Raw genomic sequence first — 21,879 nt, forward strand, 5'->3', positions numbered from 1 at the left:
CAGCTTCTTTAAACAGAAGTAGGAGAATGAGGGGGGCTTAGAAAACCAGGGCCAGAGATGGCCTGGGGTCTGGGTCTAGTAGCCAACTTCTGACCTAGCATCATGTGCCTAGGTGTCTCTGTGGGGGTCATCTTCAGCCAGGGATGCCCGCAGAGGCTGCCACAGATGTGGAATCCCTTCTCCAGGACCCAAGGGAAAGGGGGGACTGACCCGGGGGGAGGGGTGTCAGGGGGACATACAGGCGATGCGGACGTAGGCACGGCGACTCTTGGTGGTGCCTGCAGAGCTCCAGGCCACACACTGACACCAGTAATCCTCCAGCCCAAACAGCTCCTCCACCTGCTGCCTTGACACCTCAATCTGCACTTCTCGTACCCGCATGCCTGGGAGGAGGAGAGAGACGCCGTCGGGGCAGGTCTGGGCACGTGGGGCACGGGGCACTGGCCTGGACCCTTCTCTTCCTCCACCCCTAAGACCTGCTGGCTCTGCTGCCAAAGCTTCTCTCGCTCCACTGCCTCTACCTGGCCAGGTACCATCTCCGCTCACTTGGGCACTGCAGTGGCTTTCTAATGCAAGCACCCTGGCCTCTCCAAACCATTTTCCCCCTGAAGCTAGTGTGCGCTTTTCAAAATGCACACATGGCATGTCATCCCCAGTGCTTTCAGCATAGAGACCCAGACCCTCCACGGGGCCCATGTGAGTCAGCTCCCAAGCAGCTGGCATGTTACACCCCCTTCCTGACCTCTTGTGGCCTCACTGGCCATTTCCCTGTCCCCCACAATTGCTGGGCCCCTCTAGTCACATGCAGTCCCCTGCCATGCCTGGAACTTTCTTCAGTCCCCTCTTTGCCCAGTGAACTTCAGGTCACCCCTCAGTTCTCAGGGGGGCCCCATTCCCTGTGGGAAGCCTCTCCTGACCCAAGCACTGCTCAGCACTTCACCACTGCACGTCTGCATTCCTACTTCAACACTGTAACTGCCCTTCCCTTACCCAGCTCCATTTCCTCACAGCGCTGACCGTTACTGGAACCATATTATTTATTTATGTGTTAATGTGTTAATTGTCTAGCTCCTGAAGAAGAATGAGATGGGGCTTTGTCCTGTTCATTGCCCTGACCAGGGCCTGGCACAGAAAAGGGGCTCAATGGATAGCTGAAGAGAGTGAGGCAGAAGGGCAAAGCCGGCCTCTCCTAGCCTAAGGGGCCTCCCTGGATAACCAGATCCACTAGCTTACACAGAGGGAGTTGCTCACTCCCCTCTCCTAACCCTGTGCCTCCACAAAGTCCTCTCTGCTCAGGAAAGGAGTGAGCCCTCCTGGGTTCGGGCTCCCATCCCAAGCTCTTCACCAAAGCTTGTGGGAAGACTTTAGGCCTCTTCCTCCTGGAAGCCCTCCCTGACTACTAGGTTTGCCTGTCTCAGAATTCCTAAAGCTGCTCCTCCTTGCTGTAAGTTGTCCTATCTCATCCTGTCACAGCTGCACACAGACTCTGTTAAGCCCCTTAGGGGCAGGACTGTAGATTGCATACGATGCAGTACTGTGGCATGGTGGTTAAGAGTAGGGCTGACTAGCTGGACAAGTTTGAATCTTGGCCCCACCCTACTCCCCAGCTGTGTGACTTCTGCTAAGTTACTCAGCCTCTCTGAGTCCCAGTTTTCTCATCATACTAACACATTAGGGATAAAATCTAAGTCAGTCATGGTGACTACTCTGCCACTGCGCCCAGCCCAGGCTGGATGCAGAACCACCCTGGCGGGCCATCTGGATCTCATCCAACCCTTTCCCTTTCCATTTGGAGAAACTGAGGCTCAGAGTAGGCAGGTGACAGGCCCCAAGTCCCACAGCAAGTTGCCAGCAGAGCTGAGATCAGCTGTACACTGTCTTCCCAGGTAAGCTCTCTGTCCCCTCACCCATGAGGCCTCTCTGAACCTCTCTCAGTGAAGTTATTGCTTTAATTCTCCTGCACCGTGGGGGAGGGGCCCTTGCACTGCACACCTAGACGATGAGGAGAGCCCGATCCTGACGGCCAGGGATCTAAACGGGGGACACCGAGGGGCTGCCACTGAGGAGCACTAAGGGGAAAGGAGCTGCTTCTGCGATGTGCCTGTGGAGGGGTGATGCTGCCACAGCCAGGGCAGGACAGCAGTGGCCCCTATGCCTTACTTTCAGGCTGTGGCCCTGGAAAAGCAGCTCTTTCAAGTGGCTTATCCACCCAAGGTGGTTTAAGCAGCACCCAACCAGTTGGACAGGGAGAAGGCCACCACTCAGAGAAGGCTGACACCTTATCAATGGTCACCGGCAGCTAGGAGATGCAGAGAGGATGAGGACGGAAGCCTTTGGTCTCTCACTCCTGAGCCCGCCTGCTGGCTGAGTGGCAGAGGGTGCCTGGGCCAGCACACTTGAGGCGGGAGTGCCTGTCCCAGACTTGGCATGAGCTGGTTTGTGGGGTCCATCCTGCCCCTCCTAGGCCCCCCACTTGTCTGTTCATCCTCTGTTTTCAGGGCCTCAGAGAGTGCCCGGAACGCCTGGGGGTGGAGTAGGACCAGTCTGCCCATTGCGGCCAAGAGGGTGGCCTGCAGGGCCATTGTCCATGATTTGCAGCTAATGGGAACAACAGAGCCCCAATTTCCAGGGCTGGCAGGGCCTGGTGACACAGGGGTAAGAGTCATGCTGTTACCATTACCAATAATCGCTGGGTCATGAGGGACCCCAGCAGGGCACACCGTCCCCTCACTGCCTGGACGCCTGGCTGAGACCAAGAAAAATCCAAAAAGAGGGTAGAGGAAACAGGCATTTACTGAGCACCTGCTGGGTCCCGGGACTGTGCTCAGGGCTGAAATGCACCCCCTCATTCCAGCCCCCCGCCCAGTGCTTTTGTTAATATTCCCCAGTTTACAAATAGAGGAACTGGGCTCAGAAAGGTTGAGTGACTTCCCAAAGGTGACACAGCTGGCGGGGGGCAGCTGGGGTGTGGTTTCAAGCCTAGGTAGCTTTGAAATCTGTGTTTTTCACAGCAAAACAAGAGAGAAGGAAAAATTGAAGGAGGGAGAAAGAGAGGGTGTATACAAGGAAGGGAGAGAGAGAGAATAAAGAGAGGAGAGAATGACAGGGTGAGAGAGAGACAGGAAGAAAGAAACACTTGTGGAGAGACACAGATACAGGGATTAGATGGAAGAGGCCGGAGACAGAAGAAAGGAAGAGAGGGCTGAAAAAGAAGTAAAGAGAAAAGCATCAGAAAGAGGAAAAAGTAAAGAGATGGTAAAAAATAACACAACAGAAAAAAGAAGGAAGGTCGCTGAGGTGCAGGAGCCCTGGCGGTCAACTGGGGCTCCCCTTCTGCTGGCCCCACCTCCTGTCCTAAGCCCGGGGAAAGGCTTTTTGTCTCTAGGGGTTCCTGCCCTGTAAACAGGGCCTGGTGGCAGGCAAGCCCTCAACTTAGACTTGGGTCACTGCAGGGCAGGCCCTTGCCCCTCAGCCTCCCAGAAATGTGAGGAGCCCCAGCTCTGTCTCCATCCTTTGGGGCACCCAGGACTCTACACACACCTCAGAAGGAAGGGTCTCATACCCTGTTAATGGGTTGAATTGTATCCCCCAAAAATATGTGTTGTAAATCCTAACCTCTATGTCTGGGGTAAGCCCTGGTTACGCAGTGGTTAAGAGCTTGGCAGCTAATGAAAAGGTCAGCAGTTTGAATCTACCAGCTGTTCCTTGGAAACACTACGGGGCAGTTCTACTCTGTCCTATAGGGTTGCTATGAGTCAGAATGGACTCAATGGCAATGGGTTTGGTTTTTTGGTTTATGTCTGTGGTTGAAACCCCATTTGGGAATGGGTTGTCTGTTACGTTAATGAGGCAGGATTACTGTAGGATTTATCTTGAGTCAATCTCTTTTGAGATAAAAAAGAGATTAAACAAGCAGAGCAGAGATGGGGAAAGAGAGGTGCCAAGTCACAAGAAGATGGCCCAGGAGCAGAAGCTCAGAAAAGACAAGGACCTTCCCCCAGACCTGACAGAGAGAAAAAGGCTTCCTTCTAGAGCTGGCACCCTGGATTCAACTTCTAGCCTCCTAAACTGTGAGAAAAGAAATTTGTTTGTTCCGGCCACCCACTTGTGGTACTTCTGTTACAGCAGCACTAGGTAACTAAGACAGGCCCCTCCCCTGTTTCCCAAGTTCGAGCCTCTATCTTCTCTGCCTCAGGATTTGGGCTATACCCCAGCACCACCTGGTGCCAGCACTTACCCAATACTATTTCTTTTTTTTTTTTTTTAACCTAAAACAATTTATTTTTATAAAGGAAATGTCATATTATTGTGAATGGAAAACAGTTTCACTTTCCACAAACAGAAAAAACGGAACTATAAAAATAACAATAGCACTAAATTCTGGTTAGGGGACACCAGGTGCTATTGGGCATATGGGCTGTGAGGCAGAGGCATGTCCCTTTTTGTCAAACAGGGAGATGAGCAAATGTTGAAGGGGTTAAAGAATCCTAGGACGGGACTGTGGGCAGAGGGATGGAATGACAGTGGAAAATGGAACAACTGCTCAGCAAGGGATTCATGCTCTTTACTGCAGTGGCACATGGTCACCGAGTCAGGCTGGAAATACTGATCCAGGGCAAACCTCAGAGGGGAAACCAAGGCCAGAGGGCACCATGGCTGTGGGAAGTCCCACACAGACCCTGTGGCAGAGTCAGACCTGGGACCTGGTGTCCTCTCTGTCCCCTCTCCTGGATCTGAGGGCACGCAGTGCCAGTGGTCTGGGTGCCTGGCTGAGTGGGCGGGCTCACCAGTGGCCTCGTCCAGGCCTTCCTGGGTGACATGGTTGTTCTGGCTGACCCACTCGCCATTGCACTTGAAGTAGATCTGTGTGGCGGGGAAGGCGCGGCAGCGCAGCTCCACGGGCTTGTTCTTCACGATGTAGGCGTCCTGCGGCTCCTGAAGGAAGTGGGGCAGGGGCTCGGCCGGTGCTGACGGGAAGGAGTCCGGGAGCACCTCGCTGCCAGAATCAGCACCTGTGGAAGATAAGGGCTCTGTGAGGGCTGCTGGGGGCCCACTGCAGAGGGGTACAGGGGGTGTGGGGCAGGCCTGCAGTGATGCTCTCTGTGACCTGGCGAGGCCTGGCACTCCCGGGCCTCAGCCCGCCTCCTGCCCTGCTTTAAGAGGCTGGGAGAGGGCTTGAGGAGCTAGCCTCAGCTCTATGATGTAAAGACCTAACTTCTTTACAGATGTAGACGTTAGGTCAGCCCAGAGAGGTGAGGCCATCTATCAGAGCAAGGATACTCCCTCAGCCCTCCCCAAAGCCCCCTGTCCTGGCCCTGCCCTTGCCCAGCCTTGCTCTAGTTTCCCGTGGTGATGCCAGGGTGCTGGTGGGCTGGAAACAGGGCTGAGTACGGAACTCAAATCAGGCCAGCTCTACCCCGAAGCCACAGCTGCCCTTTGCAGCCCCAGCCAGCCAGGTGGACAGACAGGGTGCCTCTTCCCACCTTGGCCAAATCCACACCCTCCATACCAGATGTGAGGAACTTCACAGGCTAGGAACACAGGAAGGCTCTGCCCTGAGGCAATCCCCTCCCCCGCCCCCCCCTTTAAAAATAATCAAAACCCAAAGAAATGAATATATAGGGTTATTTCGAGCAGTTAATCTGTAAGCATGCAGGGAGATCATTTTGTTTCTAAAAACAAGTGGCTCAGAGTAAGCTAGTTACAATTGTTAAAAAAAAAAAATAAACCTTTGAATTAGCTCAAAACAATAATACAATACTTAATTGCTCTATGATTTGTAAATTGGGGGAATGCGCAAACCCCTGCAAGAAGATAAAAAAAACACTCCTGATGACTGGAAAAAATTTTTTTCTTTTTTAAATTGTGCTTTAAGTGAACGTTTACAGCTCAAGTTAGTTTCCCATACAAAAACTGATATCCACATTGTTAGGTGACCCTAGTTGCTCTCTCCCTAATGTGACAGCACACTCCCCCTTTCCACCCCGCATTTCCCATGTCCATTCAGCCAGCTCCTGCCCCTTTCTGCCTTCTCATCTCGCCTCCAGACAGGAGCTGCCCATTTAGTCTCACGTATCTAACTTGAACTAAGAAGCACACTCTTCACGAGTATCGTTTTATGTCTTATAAAAATAGTCCAGTCTAATCTTTGTCTAAAGAGTTGGCTTTGGGAATGGTTTTAGTTCTGGGTGAACAGAGAGTCTGGGTGCCATGTCTTCCGGGGTTCCTTCTCAACAACTGGAGATTTTACAGAAACTTAAATTGGACAGTGGAGTCCCCATGTGGTGCAAATAGTTAAGCACTTGACCAGTAGCTGAAAGGCTGGCAGTCTGAACCCACCCAGAGGGTCCTCAGAAGACAAGCCTCGTGATCTGCTTCTGAACGGTCACAACCAAGAAAAACCCTACGGAGCAGTTCTACTCTGCACACATGGCGTCGCCAGGAGTCGGAATCTACTTCATGGCGACTACCAACGACGACAAATATAGTATTTAAGTTTCCATGGTGACAAAGTACTCAAAGGTTCTCAAGTAACATTAAAAAAGTATCTCTGGAAAATTTGGCCTTTTACATATTTGTACCTATGAGACCTCTAGAAATAAAAATTAAAGAAGCACACAGTCTTTCGCGTTAAATCACAAGGTAATGAGTTTGTTATTGACTACCTTTTCTGAGCTGGAAAAGGCAAATGGACAATATTGTTGAGTAGCCTGCATTTCCTGGTGAAAAAACAAGTCAATAATTTTGCAGTTTGGGTCAGGCTTTTCCGCTTAATTTTGAGCTTCTGGGAAAGAGAAACCCTTTGAACTCAAAGTAAGATGTCTGCTTTTAAATTTTTTTGACACCCCATGAAGGAGTCAAATGGAAACCAGGGTCTGCAGGCCTCCCTGGAAAGAACACCCCGCAGGAGGTGAGGCAAACAGGAAGGGAGAGGGTCAGCCTCATCAGTGCCAAGGGGAGGGAACCCAGGCCAGGCCAGGCTGCACAATCCACTTAGGAAAATTGACTTTCCAAAGCCAAACTATGGGGCAGCCAGGGACAAACAGGCTCATCCTCCTCTGCTAACTGCTCCAGAGGAAACAAGGAATTAAGCTGCGGGTGTGAGGTCGCTGGCCCAGCCCTTCCTGCCAGCCTCAGCCCTGTCACCGCCCCCATCGCCACCCCCATGCCCCAGAACCTCAGCCAGGGCTTGGGTCCCAGAAGTCCTACGTGGCAGCTGGGATCCTGCACTATTCCCCAGGTCAGAGGCCACAGTGGGGCACGCTTGGCCCTTGGGAATGTCCCTATGGGCAGAGAGGCCAGGGGAGCACGGTTTTCCCAGGGCAGAATGAACAAACATGCCTAACATGCCTGAGTCACGCACCAGGTTTTCTCTTTGCTGACGAGGAGCCCCTGCTGAGACTTGGATGTTGGGAGTACTGAGACCAAGCCTGGTCCTCATCGGCCCTGGGCTCTGGGTGGCGGAGCGCCACCTGGAGAAGCCAAGGTAAAGCCAGCAGGATGGAGTGTGGATCTACCTCCAGCCTGCACAGCCGTGGGACCCTTAATTCCGAGAGCCCTTTTCTCCAAGCCTTGAAGCTTCGTCTTGGAAGAGGGCAGGAAATGGCCACTTTCCCCCCGCTTTCTGACCTGTTTTGAGGACTGTGTGAGATAAACATGCAAGGGTCTCTAGGACACAACCAGGCACATCGTAGGTACATTTTGCTGCATCAAAATAACAACCAATGCTTACCTAAAATTAGCTGCTGTGTTTTCAATACTTAGTTAACTTATCTAATTCTTGCAACAATCCTACTGTCCCCATTTTATAGATGCGGAAACTGAAGCTCAGAGAGGTTAAGCAGCTTGCCCAACATCACACGGTTAGCAAGAGGCAGAGCCAAGATTTGAACCCAAGAAACAGATTTCAAAGTTTGGGATGTTGCCCAGGACTCCAAACTTCCTGATACCCCACGATACTCTAGGTGTCGCAACACCTGACAATCTTAATAGCACCATGGCACTGGCTATGACTTCAGTTTACGGGGGCTTTCTCACAGGGCTAGCAGGGCTGGACCAACCTTCTCGTTTCAAAGCTGAAGACCATCCAGATGGGACAAGTGACTTGTCCAAGGCCACCTAGTGATTGGGCAGCCAAGTCTGGCATAGCACTGAGGGTTCCTGAGGTCGAGCTGGGGCTCCCTACATCCCCTTCCCTGACCGTCAGGGAGACACCCTCTCTGTAGCTAAACTGGCAGGCCCCTAGGGTCTGGGAGCTTGGGTAGTTGGCGGGGACTTGATCCCAACCCAGAGGGCTGGACACTGGTCTCCCAGTGGCCTGAGAGGTGGTCACTGTGCCCACACTAAGATGGCACTGTGGCCTCCTCGCCACAATGGGCAGCTCTGGGGAGAGCAGGGTGGGGCCAGGAGGGCATCTGGGCAGCAGGCAAAACAGAACCCAGTGCCGTCGAGTTGATTCCAACTCCTAGCGACCCTATAGGACAGAGTAGAACTGCCCCATAGAGTTTCCAAGGAACGCCTGGTGGATTCCAACTGCCGACCTTTTGGTTAGCAGCCATAGCACTTAACAACTACACCACCAGGGTTTCCCTGGACAGCACAGAGCTGGCCAAACTCCATGCCTACCTCCCCACCACTAGTATCTCATCTCACAGGGAGGTAAGGCAGAATTTCAGCTTTAGACTCAGACACCCTTGGGCGCTGGCCTCAGGTACCTCACACCTGTGAAACAGAGGCAAAGGGCCTCCCCCCGGGGTAGTGGCCATGAGACGAGGGTGCAGCCTATCCAGGTACAAGACGCATGCGCCCTCCTGCCTTCTAACCGCACCACCCCCAGCCCCCAGGTGAAGCTGCCGTGAGTCTCTGCGGCAATGGAGGCTGTATTTATGACTGTTTTATAACCCTAATGCGGCTCATTTATAAAGCAGGCACAGATGCGACGGGGGAAAGCAAACACTAGACATCCATTAGTGCAGCAGGGCTTGCTTCTGGCAGCCCCACAGCCCCGCCCTCATGCCACACCCCTCCTCTTCGTCAGCCTGGGCAGGAACACGCCTGCGGCCCTGCAGGGCCTCCTTGTCGGGGCTGGGCTGGTTGGCTTGCTGTCGCTGTTGCCCCCTTGCCAGCGTCCCCACGCCCTGGGCATTCTGGAGGCAGATGCTCCCAGGAGACGAGGAAGAACTGATGGCAGACCTGAGACCCTCCCTCCCTCCAGGGACCACAGCGCAGACTCTGGCTGGCTGACACGCAGTAGGTGCTCAATAAATGGAAATTAAAGCAGCGTGTAGGGGGTGCCAGGGAGTGTACAGAAGCTGAATAGGGCCCCCTGCCCTAGCTACTTGGTCACTCCCCGGCTTCTCAGTCCTGGTTTAGGCCCCATGGTGGAGGGAGACTTGACAGGTGTCCTTGAAGAGAGCCAGCTGAGCCAGGGCCTGTGGGCGCCAGCTTGGAGAGAGAAGAATAAGGGAGACCATGGTTCCTGGGTGTTAACCCTGCCAGGCATCATTCAGAGGGTGCTTCATATTAACATTTGAGACAGAGGTTCCCAAACTTTTTTGGTCCTTTGTGTCTCAGTGAAGGGGTCCTGGAGGTGCGATGGTTAAAGTGCTTGGCTGCTAAACAAAAGGTCACAGGTTGGAGCCCATCAGTGGTTCCACAGGAGAAAAGACCTGGCGATCTGCTCCTGTAACAGCCTAGGAAATAGGAAACCCTATGTATGGGGCAGTTCTACTCTGTACTGCAGGGTCACTATCAGTTGGAATGGACTTGATGGCACATAACAACAGTGTCTCGGTAATTTTTTCTCGGCGCCCCAAGGCCAAAACAAATACCTCATGGTTCTGTTTATTAAGTAGTTATGTCTAAACAACTTAGTAGGTATTTATATCCTTGTATATCCTAACAACCTACTAACCAAAAAAAAGCCCAAACCCAAACCCATTGCTGTCGAGTCGATTTCAACTCATTGTGACCAGCCGTTTGAAAAAAATAAATATAAATTAAAAGAAAAAATATTTTAATTTCATTCTTAAATAGCCATAATTACTTACTAATGGGATGTGTGTACGTGTTGGGCACTGTTCCACACTGTTTGTTTCACAGTATGTGCAAATGCCAAAAACCCAGCTTTGCAAAGACGTGGCGTCGTCTAAAGAAAACAGCACGAAGTAATGTTGAAACTGAGCTATCTTGAGCTAGTAGTTTCTGTGTTAACTGAGAGCCATCCAATATTGCCACATTTCCCTTGAAAGTAAAAAATATCCTGCAGCACCTTTAAGTTTGCTGCAACATGCTGGGGTGCCTTGGCACACAGTTTGGGAACCTCAGCCCTATGAGTTAGGTACTATTATCATCCTCATTCTACAGATGAGGAAACTGAGACTGAGAAAGGTTAAGTAGTTTGCACAGAGCTATAAAACTAGTAAGTAGCAGAGCTGGGGAGCAAATCCAGGTATTCTGATACCTGAATCTGCCTTCTGGAGTCTCTGCTAAGCTGGGAAATGGCACTTATGTCTACTACGTGCCAAGTGCTTCAAGGATTTCACCTCATTTACTCCCCTAACTTCCAAGGTGGGGACTACCTTTCTATTCAGCAGGTGAAGACATGATAGGGGGCATCGAGGGACTTGACTAGGATCACTTGGTCAGTTGGAGAAAGCTGGGCTTTGAGCCATGTCTGTCTGCTGCTTTCAACTCAGTCCCTGTCTCCTTTGCTTTGATATGGCTCTCCCTACTGGCTCCATCATCACAGAGGAGAATAAATCACAGAAGAGAATGAAATAGCGGAGACAGGGTTCCCCTGGGAGAACTTGCCTCTGGCAGACTGGATCTGGATTTCCATAGATTTCCCATAGAATGTGTTTTTTGTAACAGTAGAATTCACTTGGGCCTACTGTTGCAAAAATGCACTGCATCTTTAAATAAAGCCTTATACAAGAGTGGTCTAGGTATCCCGAGATGAAAGTATAAAAGAGGACAATTCGTGCACAGATGTAACCAAAAGATAGTCAAAAGCAGGACAGGAAAAGAAAAGCTACTTAAGTCAGGAGTCCTGTTTTTTTCTTCCTTTTTAATCCCAGCTGAGGACTGACAATGCTAGGTGGCCTTCTCTCTTAGGCCTCTAATCCCCATATGTAAAATAAGGATGCTGGCTGAGTCAATCTCTCAAGCTCCACTCTGGTTCTAACACTGAGGTTTCAGGACACTTTATGGGGAATCTGGTAAGGTATGAAAGTGCTGTGTTGGGTACAGTTTTTTTTTCACAAAGTAAATTTGCTTTACATGGGGTCCCTTTCTTGCCATTGCTATTTCTGCCTTAAAAACCCAGCACACTCCGTGGTCCTAAGGCAGAGTGTGGGTAGAGCCCAGGGAAGGAGGAGAGTAACCATTTGCTTCTGGGATTTCCCAACCATGCCCCATGCCTACCCACCCAGGCCTGTGATCAAAATGACCCCTGTCACCTAAAGCCTCTGGATGGGACCTTCTGTGCTGCCATTAAAACTCTCACATCTAATTTACCTTTTCCCTGCCTGTATGGTGTCTCTTGTCAGCTAGTCTGTTATCTCACCCAGACACAGACTGGAGGGTTGGAGGTCACTTAAAGGGCATCTCATCCAACATCCCCCAACAACTCATCCAGCCTTCACTCACATACCTCCAGGGATGGGGAACTCACCACTGCCCTTCTCCATCAGGTTTTCCTTTGGACAGACCTAACAGAAAATCTTCCTTCTTTTCAGCTGCAATGTGCTCTCTGAGGTTTCAGTCACTGCTATAATTCTAACACCAAACAAGTGCACTTTCTCTTCCCTGTGACAGCTCTGCAGTCTCTGGAGGCCGCTGCCTGCCCTCCCAGACCTTCTTTCTTTCAAATACCCTCGACAAGACACAGTTTTGCACCCTCTCGTCCATCCTGGCTTCCTTATGGGCAAGCTCCATTTTGTTCACAGTCTACTTTAAGTGCAGGAGGTGAGGTGAGCAGGGCTGGGTTGTGGGCACCACCACTTCTGGGAAATTTATTTTGAGTCAGGCAATTCAAAGGCTCCTTAGCAATTTTGGTGGCTGCTTCTAGAAAGCAGGGAGCACACCACGCCCTTCCTTGTGTCTCCCGGAGTCCAAGACACAGGGCACCTGTCCTCTGAGAGCGGAGAGGAGCTTGCAGGGCAGGGGGAGGAGCCTGAGCCACCTCCACCCCACCTATGAAAAAAACCCTAGTTGCTATGGGGTTGATTCAGACTCGTGGTGACCGCACGTGTGTAAGAGTAGAACTGAGCTCCACAGGGTTATCACTGGCTGATTTTTCTTCTGAGGTGCCTCTGACTGGACTCGAACCACCGAACTTTTGGCTAGTACCCAAACACCTAACCATTTCAGCCACCCTGGGATTCCTCTCTACCCCACAGCAGGATGTTATCAGTTCGGAGGCTTCTTTCCAGGGCTGAGTCTGGGGCCCACAGGCTTGTTTAAGAGGTGCTAGAGTCCATAACCCTCAAATAAACAGGAGCAGGAATGAGGGGCTTGGAGGTGAAGGCAGCGGTTTCAGGACCAACGTGAATAAGCTGTTGTCCTGAGCTGCCCGAAATGAAGTGGAGGGGAGGTTGTAACTGGCTGCTGGGGAACCCAGAGAGGTTTTGCTCCCCTTACCGTGACTTTACCGTGACCCTGAGGCTGGGGCCCGGGCTGGATGGGTGAATAGCAGGCCTGGTTCAAGGGCTCACTGTGGCCCATGAGACCTTAAGAAGGCCGCTTTACCTCTCAGGAACTCAGTTTCCCCATCTAAAAAAAAGGGGGGGTAATCGATGCTGCCCTGTCAACCTGGAGGCGTTGTTGTGAAGGTCAAATGTGAAATGGATGTAAAGGCGTTTTATTAACTGGCCAGTGCTGTGCCCGGGGAAAGGCCTGGCAGCAACTCTGGCCCCTTGGCACTGAGCAGGGACTTGTTCTCAGGCTAAACTGTGTGTAGGGAGCCCTGAAGCCCCACACTGGCATGTTCCTCAGCCTACTGACACCTGAGCCCCAGCCGGTTCAGAAAGTTGATGCCCAGAAGGGCCTGGAGCTCTGCATTCCAGCGACTCAGAGAGGGAAAGTGACTCCTGCAACATCACATAATGAGTGAACAGCCAGAGCCCAGTCTCTGATTCAGGGCCCAGAGGTACAGCACAGCCCTGGCAGGGCTATGGGTGAAGGCTCACGGTTCCACCCATCTCAGCCAGGTCCCCTCTGGTAACCGTGTTACCCAGGGCAGGGGCCTAAGCATGCGGCTTCAGTAGTTTGGTAGCAGAGTCTTGAGCAACCCCGATTCTGGCTTTTATCCGCAGGTGGGTGACAAGGCCAGGCACAAGGGTGGGGGGGGGGCATCTGGAGCTGAGCAGGGTGTGTGTTGCCAGGGCTGGTTGGTGAGAGGTGATGCCTACATGGAGGGGTAAGACTGGAGGGGAGAGGGAGAGCCTGCAGGAGGGGAGGTGGAGAGAAGTACCCCATGCTGGGGACATTCATCATCAGCAATCACAGTCTTTTCTCGAGTCCCTGGACACCGGCTAATTCCCGCCAGACTTGGCCTCCCACTGCATGGAAAATCTCTTCCATTCACCACTGGCTAACATGCCCAGTGGGGAGTGGGGAGGGTTGGGGGAGAGGGGCCAGTTTATTATTATGTTTTAAAAATACACAAACCCCACATGGACGGACCCCTCCCTGGACACAAAGACCTTCCTCCATCTGGCCCTGGCGCCTGGTGGCTTGGGGGGGTTCAGGCTGGGGCCCCCCTCAGAGGCAGTTACAATGGCTGTTACTGATGACAAATGGGGGCTGGCGGGCTTGGGGGACATCAAGTTATTCCTAACAAAGGAGGCCCCTTGCACAGCCCCTTTCCCATACCCTCTGCAGACCTGCCGGTGCCCATGACATCACTTCCTGTACTGGCCACAGGAAGTGGCCTCATCAAGACGGCCAGCTGGGGTAGGAGCTTGTATCCTGAAGGGGGCATCCTGTGAAACCACTCCCCTGGAAGGGCTCTGGGGGCAACCAGAAGAGCTGTTGGGAGGAGGCCCCAGGGCAGGCACAGATGCCTTGGAGGGAGCCCAGGCCCTATTTTATAGGGGGCCACACTACCCACAAAGTAAGTAGGGACATTACAGTTGCTGATTCATTGGTCATCCCCTAGACTCACAGTGGCATCTGGGATAGGGCCTAGGGAGGCTGCATGCCACACCACAGGCCCAAGCTCTCCCCCAGACCCCTCCTCAGGCCACGGGGCCCCTCGCTGGGCCTGGGTCTCTCTAGGGCTAATGTTTGGTTCCTCTTCTTAGTCCCAGGCCTGGGAAGGTAACTGTGCCTGGAGGCCCCAGCCCTGAAGCGGGGGGCGTTCAGTTTCCCTTTCCTCTTCCTTTCAGGTAGCTCAGAACCCTCTCGTCCCTCTCACTTCAACCACAGCCACTCTCATGTATCCAAACCCGTTGCCATCGACTCACAGTGACCCTATAGGACACAGCAGAACTGCCCCATAGGGTTTCCAAGGCTCTCGTCTTTATGGAAGCTGACTGCCACATCCTTCTCCTCTGGTGCAGCTTGTGGGTTCGAACCACTGGCCTTTCTGTCAGCAGCTGAGCACTTAATCACTGCACCACCAGGGCACCAGATAATTAAAAACCTGCATGTTTTTAATGTGATAACACATGATCATAAATACAACAGCTGCCAAGTAGGTGTTCCATTTCACAGATGAGAAAACTGAGGCTTAGAGCCGTGAAAGGCTACGCCTACGGTCACAGCTACTGACAGATCCAAAGCTCTTGCTATTAAACCACAAAGCCTCTCCTTTGACCCACAATAATTCTGAGGGGTCAGAGGCTGGCAGCTTTTTTTTTTTTTTCCCAACTTTGCAGATGGGCAAATGGAGTCATTTGAGAGTTCACTAGCTTGCTGGGGGGAAAGGGTCTCGGCTTCCTAACCCCAGTACCTGGCCTCCATTCCTGTGCAGGCCTGACCTTCCTGAGCCCTGGACTTGTTCGGAGATGTCCCAGCAAACAGAGATGACATTACCCCGCCTAGGCTGGGGGGGGGCCTGATGCCAGCCTGGCATGGCCCCCAGGACATCACACACAGACGCACACGCTCACACCAACAGGACCACGCACACTCTGCCCGAGCCATGAGAGTCTGCCCTGGGCATCCTGAGAGCCCCAAGCACCTGCTCTTTTATTTGATAGCCTCTACCGCATCCAGAGTTGGGATGGGCTGGTTCTGAGATGCCATTTCAGACTCCGCCACATACCTACTTGCTCAGCCTCCTGGTACCTCCTTCTCCTCTCCCACAGCCAGCCCATGACACTGGAAGGCCCCGAAGCCTTCTGGCCCCAGATGCCACCGGATAGATCTTCCAGACGTGCCTCAACCACACGGCTGCCCACCACCTCCACCACAACATGTCTGCTGCAAGCCCCATGTCTCCTGCCCAGACCCTCCTCATGGGCTCCCCACTTCCCCTCTTGCCCCCTCAAATTCACTCTCCTCAAAGCAGTGGGAGCAATCTGTTAAAATAGAAATCACTCCTCTGCTTACACCCCCCAGAGGCTTCCCTTTGCACATGGAATGCAGTCCGAACTTGCCCTGAATTCTAAACGTCAGATGCTTGTCCATCGTTCACTGTGTCTGAGTTACCTTTTTTCTGTCTCTTGAAGATACCTTGCTTATTCTCCCAACAGGGTCTTTGCTATTTCCTCCTTCTGGAATGCTCCCCCGTCCCCAGGTCCCCAGATATCCTAACTCTGTCATTGTGATCTCAGCTTAAATGCCACCTATCCAGTGAGGCCTGCCTGACCACCCAATGTAAATTTGTTATCCTCTACCTCCAGGCCATCCTGTTTTTGTCTTTGACAGTGCTTGACTCTCTCTGGAATTACATTGTTGATGTATTTGTTTGATTGCTTGCTGTCTATCTCTGGACAGGTCTGCTATCCTTGAGGGCCTGAAAATCTCATCTGCTTGTATACCTGGGCCCCCTGTGGATGCAGAACTTCCTCCAGCGGTGCCACCCAGTCCCTCTGGAAATAGGTGCAGGTGGAGGGGAGGGGAACAGCCAGAGATGGTGGGCACAGGTTGGGCTGAGCTGGTCCCCTTTGGGAACCCCATCCTGTAGGATGTCACCAGCTGATGGAACCTCCAAAACACCAGGTGCCTTTGCGTCGACCCTGACTCATGGCGAACCCATGTGTGTCAGAGTTGAACTGTGCTCCAAAGGGTTTTAAATGGCTGATTTTTTGGAAGTAGTTGCCAGGCCTTTCTTTCAAGGTACCTCTGGGTGGACTTGAACCTTTTGGTTAGCAGCTGAGTACATTAACAGTTTGTACCGCCCAGGGCCTCTTGATGAAACCTCAGAAACCATCGAATCACTACTCTCCAGGACGGAGACCAGAGAAGGTGTGGCCTGGCCTCAGGTCACACAGCATCTGAGCCCAAAGCCAGAAACAGAAACTGGGGACTAGCCACCCAAGGAGTGACTTCATTGAAATAAATCCTCCTTTTCCTTCTAGTGAAGACACTTCTTTTGGACTTTTCTGATGACAAAGAAGAATACCTGTGCATTGTGAACAATTTTGAAAAAAACGAAGAAGAAAATAAGAATCACCCCATTCCCACCCCAGCTTACCAGAATTAACACTGGATGTGGGTCCTCTCTGACTTTTTTAGACACACAAGTACTTTATTACTTAGACAGCGTCTTGCCAGATACAGTTTTGTGGCCAATGTTTTCCTTTAAAAGCTGTTAAGTGAGGACAAACCACAAGCAAAATGCACCAGGCATCTCTCTTGTGCAACATGGTCACACGCATCAGACAGCACGGCCAGCTAAGCCGGCTGCTCCTGGCACCGTGTCCAGGTCATTGGAGGCGCCCGAGATGCAGAGCTGGTGCCTGGAGCTGGCTTGGGAAATGACATCAGGCTGGCTCGGCACCTCTGGCACCGGGCAGGAAGATGCCCAGTGTCCTCTCCCTTTCTCCGGAAAAGTCAAAACGTTCCTGGGTACAGCCTCTGGCCCAGGGGCTACCTGGCTCAGCCAAACAGGTCGTGGTTACGTCCCTGCTGCCTTTACAGGCCAGGTGTCCCCCCTCCACCCCGCAAAGCCCAGGGTCAGGCTTGCTCTCAGAGGCCTCGAGGAACAAATGTCCCATCTTCCTCAGCACCATGCTCTGCAATTGAACAACCCTTCCTTCCGGAGGACCCGTGGGGAGACAACTGCCAAACACACTGCAAAACGGAAACCGGCTGCAACCCTTGCCCACTGCCATCAGCACAGCCCGGGCCAGGCCCTGCCTTGGTGCTGGCTATAGGCCACCTAGCAGTCACCAGCAGGCACTCAGCCCAGGGCCTGGCCAGGCTGGGCTGCAGGGGCCCATAGACCTTGAGTCCAACCCCTTTGCTTCCTTCCAGATAGGGACCCTAGGCCAGAGAGGGGCGATGACCTGTCCAAGGGCACAGAGCCAATCATGGCTGCAGTGCCCCTAGTGTGTTGACATTGTGTTGGCATAAAGGGAACCACTGCAGGGAGAGAAAAAGGGGTACCTGGACTCTGGACTTGGCCAATCTGTGAAATGGAGCATGGGGAGAGAGGAGAACAAATGGGCAGAGATGGAGTCATGGGAAGAGGGAGGAGAAAGGGCTCCCGAGAGCTCTCGGCAGTGGTGGGTGAATGGAAGATACCAAAAAAACCAAACCCAGTAACGTCGAGTTGATTCCGACTCATAGTGACCCTATAAGACAGAGTAGAACTGCCCCATAGAGTTTCCAAGGAGCGCCTGGCGGATTTGAACTGGCGACCCTTTGGTTAGCAGCCATAGCACTTAACCACTATGCCACCAGGGTGAGTGGAAGGGCCCTTGCAACTGTGTAGGGGCATCTCCTTGGACCTTCTGAGCCTGGAATCCACTCAGGTGCCTGCTCAGTCCCTGGGGATGAGGGAGAAAGGTGGCCACCTGTGATCTTCATCCATATTCCTGCTCTGCCACTTTCCACAAGGCAGAACTGGGGCTAAGGTTCTGTGGGCCCCAGGGAGGGCAGGCCTTGTAGACTCAGGCTCTCAGGAACACTCTGGGGATCAGAGATGGTGAGTAACTTGCCTCAGGTCACACAGTAGGTTGGAGGCAAAACTAAGACCAGAATGTGGGCATCCTGGCACTCAGCCCAGTACTCTTGACCTGGCCTCTCTTTGCCCCAGTGGTGGGGAAAACTGGCCCTGGGCTGGGGTAGACAGCTGAGTTCTCAGCTGTGGAATAAGGGGAGATAGGTGGCAATGACCAAGGTTGAGGCCTATATGGCTACTCTGGTGCACCACAGGGAGGTGGGGACTCAACCCCATTCATTCATTCATTTGTTCCTTCCTCATCCATTCATTCATCAAACATCTGAGTGCCTCCTCTTGACCAGGTAGGGCCTAGATAAAGAGTAATGAATAAGCTTCAGTCCCACCAATGGGAGGCTCACAGCAAAGGTTCAAGGTTAACATGCCAGACATCTTGACTCACCCACTCCTGCTCAATCTACCTCGGCCTAGCCTCAGAGTGATGGAATGCTGATAACCACTGCCTGGTGAACCTCCATCAGTGCAGAAATCAATCTATAGCTTCGTTTGTAGCTTTCTCCTCCTCGGTCAAGGAGCCAGCTCACCTCCTCCAGGGAGCAGGCTTTGACTACTACCACCCTAACTACTGTAGGGATTCCTCATTCTCCAGGGTCCCATAACCCCACATATTTCTTGGTTAAAATATACTGACAATGTTACTGACTCGTAAGATGACCTTGGGAAAGCCACTTCTTTCTGGGTCTCAATCTTCCCTTCCGGGAAATGAGGCCAATTTTACTTGCTTTGCCTCCTAGGTTGTTGGGAACATCAAGGTCATAACTGTGAAGCTAATTTGCCAGCTGGGCAGGCTTGGGGTCTTGTTAATTTTTAGCATTGCTTTTCATAATAAGTAATGGTGGGCATGCCTTCTTGGCGCTCCCAGGGGTACTGGTTGACATACCAATAGCTCCAGAGTTTTCTTCCACAATCACAGTGGCAGCCAGGCATCCCATTTCCCACCCCACACCCTGCCCCAGCAGCTGCACCTGCCCCAGCCTCCCCGCTGCTGCCCTGGCCCACTCTGATGACACGGAGCTGCAAAAGGCTGATGCAAGCTAGAAGGAGGGACTGAAACAGACTCGCGTGGGGCCGGATGGCGCTCCATCACCAGCCCCCGGGGACGCCGTGCCTGCTCCCGCCTGCTTGTTTGCACCTGCTGATGTAATCACTGGGCCACCTTGGCTCAGGGCTAGGAGCCAGAGGAAGGGTGCAAGGGCAGGGGGCCAGGAGGCTGGGCAGATGTGGGCCAGGAGGCTGGGCAGATGTGGGCCAGGAGAGGGTTCTCCTGTAGAGAGGAGCGGCTGGCTCCCAGGGAGGCTGGAGGGGAAGCAAGAGCCTGAAAAGCTGCAGGAGGTTATGGGAAGAGCAGGCACTCCAGAGCCGGCAGAATCTGGATTCAAACCCCAGTTCTGCTACTGTGTCACTTCAGGAGAGCATCCCATGTCTCTGAGCCTGTTTCCTCCTCACAGCTGCAAAGACCTCATGAAATGACATAGGTATGGTGCCCAGCCCAGAGCCTGGCACATAATAGGCACTCAGTGGGTGTCAGTTCCCTTCCAGAGATTCCCCAAGGAGAGATAAGGTCTGGACACATGGCTCAGTGGAAGGAAAACCCCAGAACAGTCCCAGCCAGCCACCAGCTCAGAGGGTAACTCTGGGCCAGCTCCCTCATCTCCTTAGGCCTCAGTTTGTTTATCTGTAGAATGGGCAAGACATCCGCTGTGCCCCACTGCCAGATAGTTGTGGGGGCCAGAGGTGTAGAAGTATAACACGACACCAAAGTGTGTAGGCAGCTCAGGGAACCTGGGGACAGCAGGCAGGGGGTGCCTCACCAGAGGCCTGGGGCCCCCAGAGGCTGAGTGGGCCCTGCCCAAGCCCAGTCCTGAGCAGCCGCCAGGGAGATGGGGCCTGTCAGCTGCTGCTCTCTGCCTGGCCTGGCCCCAGGAGCCGCTGCTCACTGCTCAGAGAGGAAGGCTCAGAAGAGGAGCACATTGCTCTCTGGAGGCCTCTGAAGAGCCATCAAAAACATGCAAGTGGAGGGGGGAGGGCAAAGGCAGACTCCTGGAAAGGGCCCGGGCCCCTGCATGCAGTCATGTGCCCAGGGTTTGGGGACCGCCACCCTGTGGTCCCATCTCCAGACTGTAATTTTCAAAGGACTAACCTTTGTTCTTTTCCTGAGAAAGGGGAGGAGAAGGAGCCTGACTTAGTTCCTGCATCTCTGGCCTTCCTGGAAGTTCCTTCGGCTCCAGGAAGATAGGGAGGCTCCGTTGGAAGGGACAGGCCAGATAATGAGGAGATGTCCATCTCAACCATCCCAGCCCCTCAGCCTGGGGTGGGAGTGGGGTTACCTTCCCTAACTGGCCCGCAGTTCCACCACGTAGCTCTAAAGGAGTGTCTTCACTCCGTCTGGGGTTCATGGGCTTCCCTGCCCACAAAGATCCACCTTTCCCATTAGTACTGCCTTCACTCCTAGCAGGTAACTTAGTTAACTGGCAACAGCTACCACTTATAAGCACTAAGTAGTCCCAGACACTGTGCCAGGAACCTGGCATACATACATTAATTAATTTCATCCTCCCAAAAGGCTCTTGTTATCATTTCCAGTTTGCAGATGAGGCAACTGAGGCACAGGGAGGTTAAGCAACTTGCCTGAAGTAACACAGAGGCAGGGTTGTCAGCATTTGAATCAGGGTCTCCCCGACTCAAAGCCCTTGCCGGTGGTCCTCAAACTGTAGCAGGCACTAGAATCCCCTGGAGGGGTTGTGAAAACCCAGTGTGCTCATTCCCCTCCCCTCGCAGGAGGTGTGGGATGGGGACCGAGAACATGCATTTCTAGCAAGTTCCCAGGTGCTGACACTGGTCCACTGCTCTACGTTCTCTTGCCTCCGAACAGATACAGAAAACACTTACAGCATGTAAGTGTGCTTAACATGTGTCAGCGCCCTTTCTCTAAGCACGTCTATGATTCAGCTGGGGACTTCTCAAAAGGAACGAAAGGAATGATATGGTAGCATGGGGCCAAGAGCTTTAGCTACCTAAGCCTGAATTGGGAGCCAGTATGCGGGTAACAGCCAGTATGCGGGTAACAGCGATAACGATGGCCATCACCTGCATTCTTGTTACCTCTCAGGAAAATTACTATCCTCTCTGGGCCCCAGTTTCCTTATCTGCAATCTAGGCATATTAGTAACATTTATAGTAAGGATTAAGCCCATTACACACACTAAAGAGCTTGGAGAGATGTGTGGCACATTGAAAAGGCTTAATAAATATAAGCTACATGACTATCAATGTTATTACCACTCTTAATGTCTACATCAGCTATATTATCTAATTTAATCTTCACAACAACCCCGTGGGTTTGGTAACAACATCCACTTCCACTGTTTGGTTAAAGTCACCCAGGGGTATAAGTAACTTGCCTAACGCCACACAGTTACCAAGTGGCAGAGGAGGGTGTCTAAGCCGGGTCTGCTACCCCAGAGGGAGCGACTGTCCTCTATGAGGAAAGAGATGGTTGCTTCTGCCCTTCCCCCAGAAAAGGATGGGGAGTTATTTTCTCATGTTTCCTGTAATTCCTTCCAGACCCCCAGGCTTAGTCCAGAGTATAATAAATGTCACTGGTGAAGGGGAGACTGTCTCAAATGGGGAACCCAGAGGCTGTATTAGCCACTGTCACTCGGGGAGCATGGGCAGCCAGACTTGCTCCCTCTGTCCGTCTGTCCTTGACCTGACCGGGCACCCACGAGGCTCGAGGGCTGGCT

At 52.6% G+C, this 21,879-nt stretch overlaps 1 protein-coding gene across 2 annotated transcripts in view; it reads right to left on the minus strand.

Annotated features, from left to right (window-relative positions):
• UNC5B (unc-5 netrin receptor B) overlaps positions 1–21,879 on the minus strand; it is a 97,812-nt gene that overhangs the window by 20,988 nt on the left and 54,945 nt on the right. For both annotated transcript variants that reach the window (XM_049855792.1, XM_049855791.1), the window contains exons 2-3: positions 4,788–5,012; positions 240–383 (exon numbers count right to left, since the gene is read on the minus strand). In XM_049855792.1, coding sequence (XP_049711749.1) covers positions 240–383; positions 4,788–5,012 — 369 coding nt within the window. The remainder of the gene's footprint in view (positions 1–239; positions 384–4,787; positions 5,013–21,879) is intronic.

The sequence above is a fragment of the Elephas maximus genome, chromosome 16, assembly GCF_024166365.1.
Source record: "Elephas maximus indicus isolate mEleMax1 chromosome 16, mEleMax1 primary haplotype, whole genome shotgun sequence".
Classification (NCBI taxonomy): domain Eukaryota; kingdom Metazoa; phylum Chordata; class Mammalia; order Proboscidea; family Elephantidae; genus Elephas; species Elephas maximus.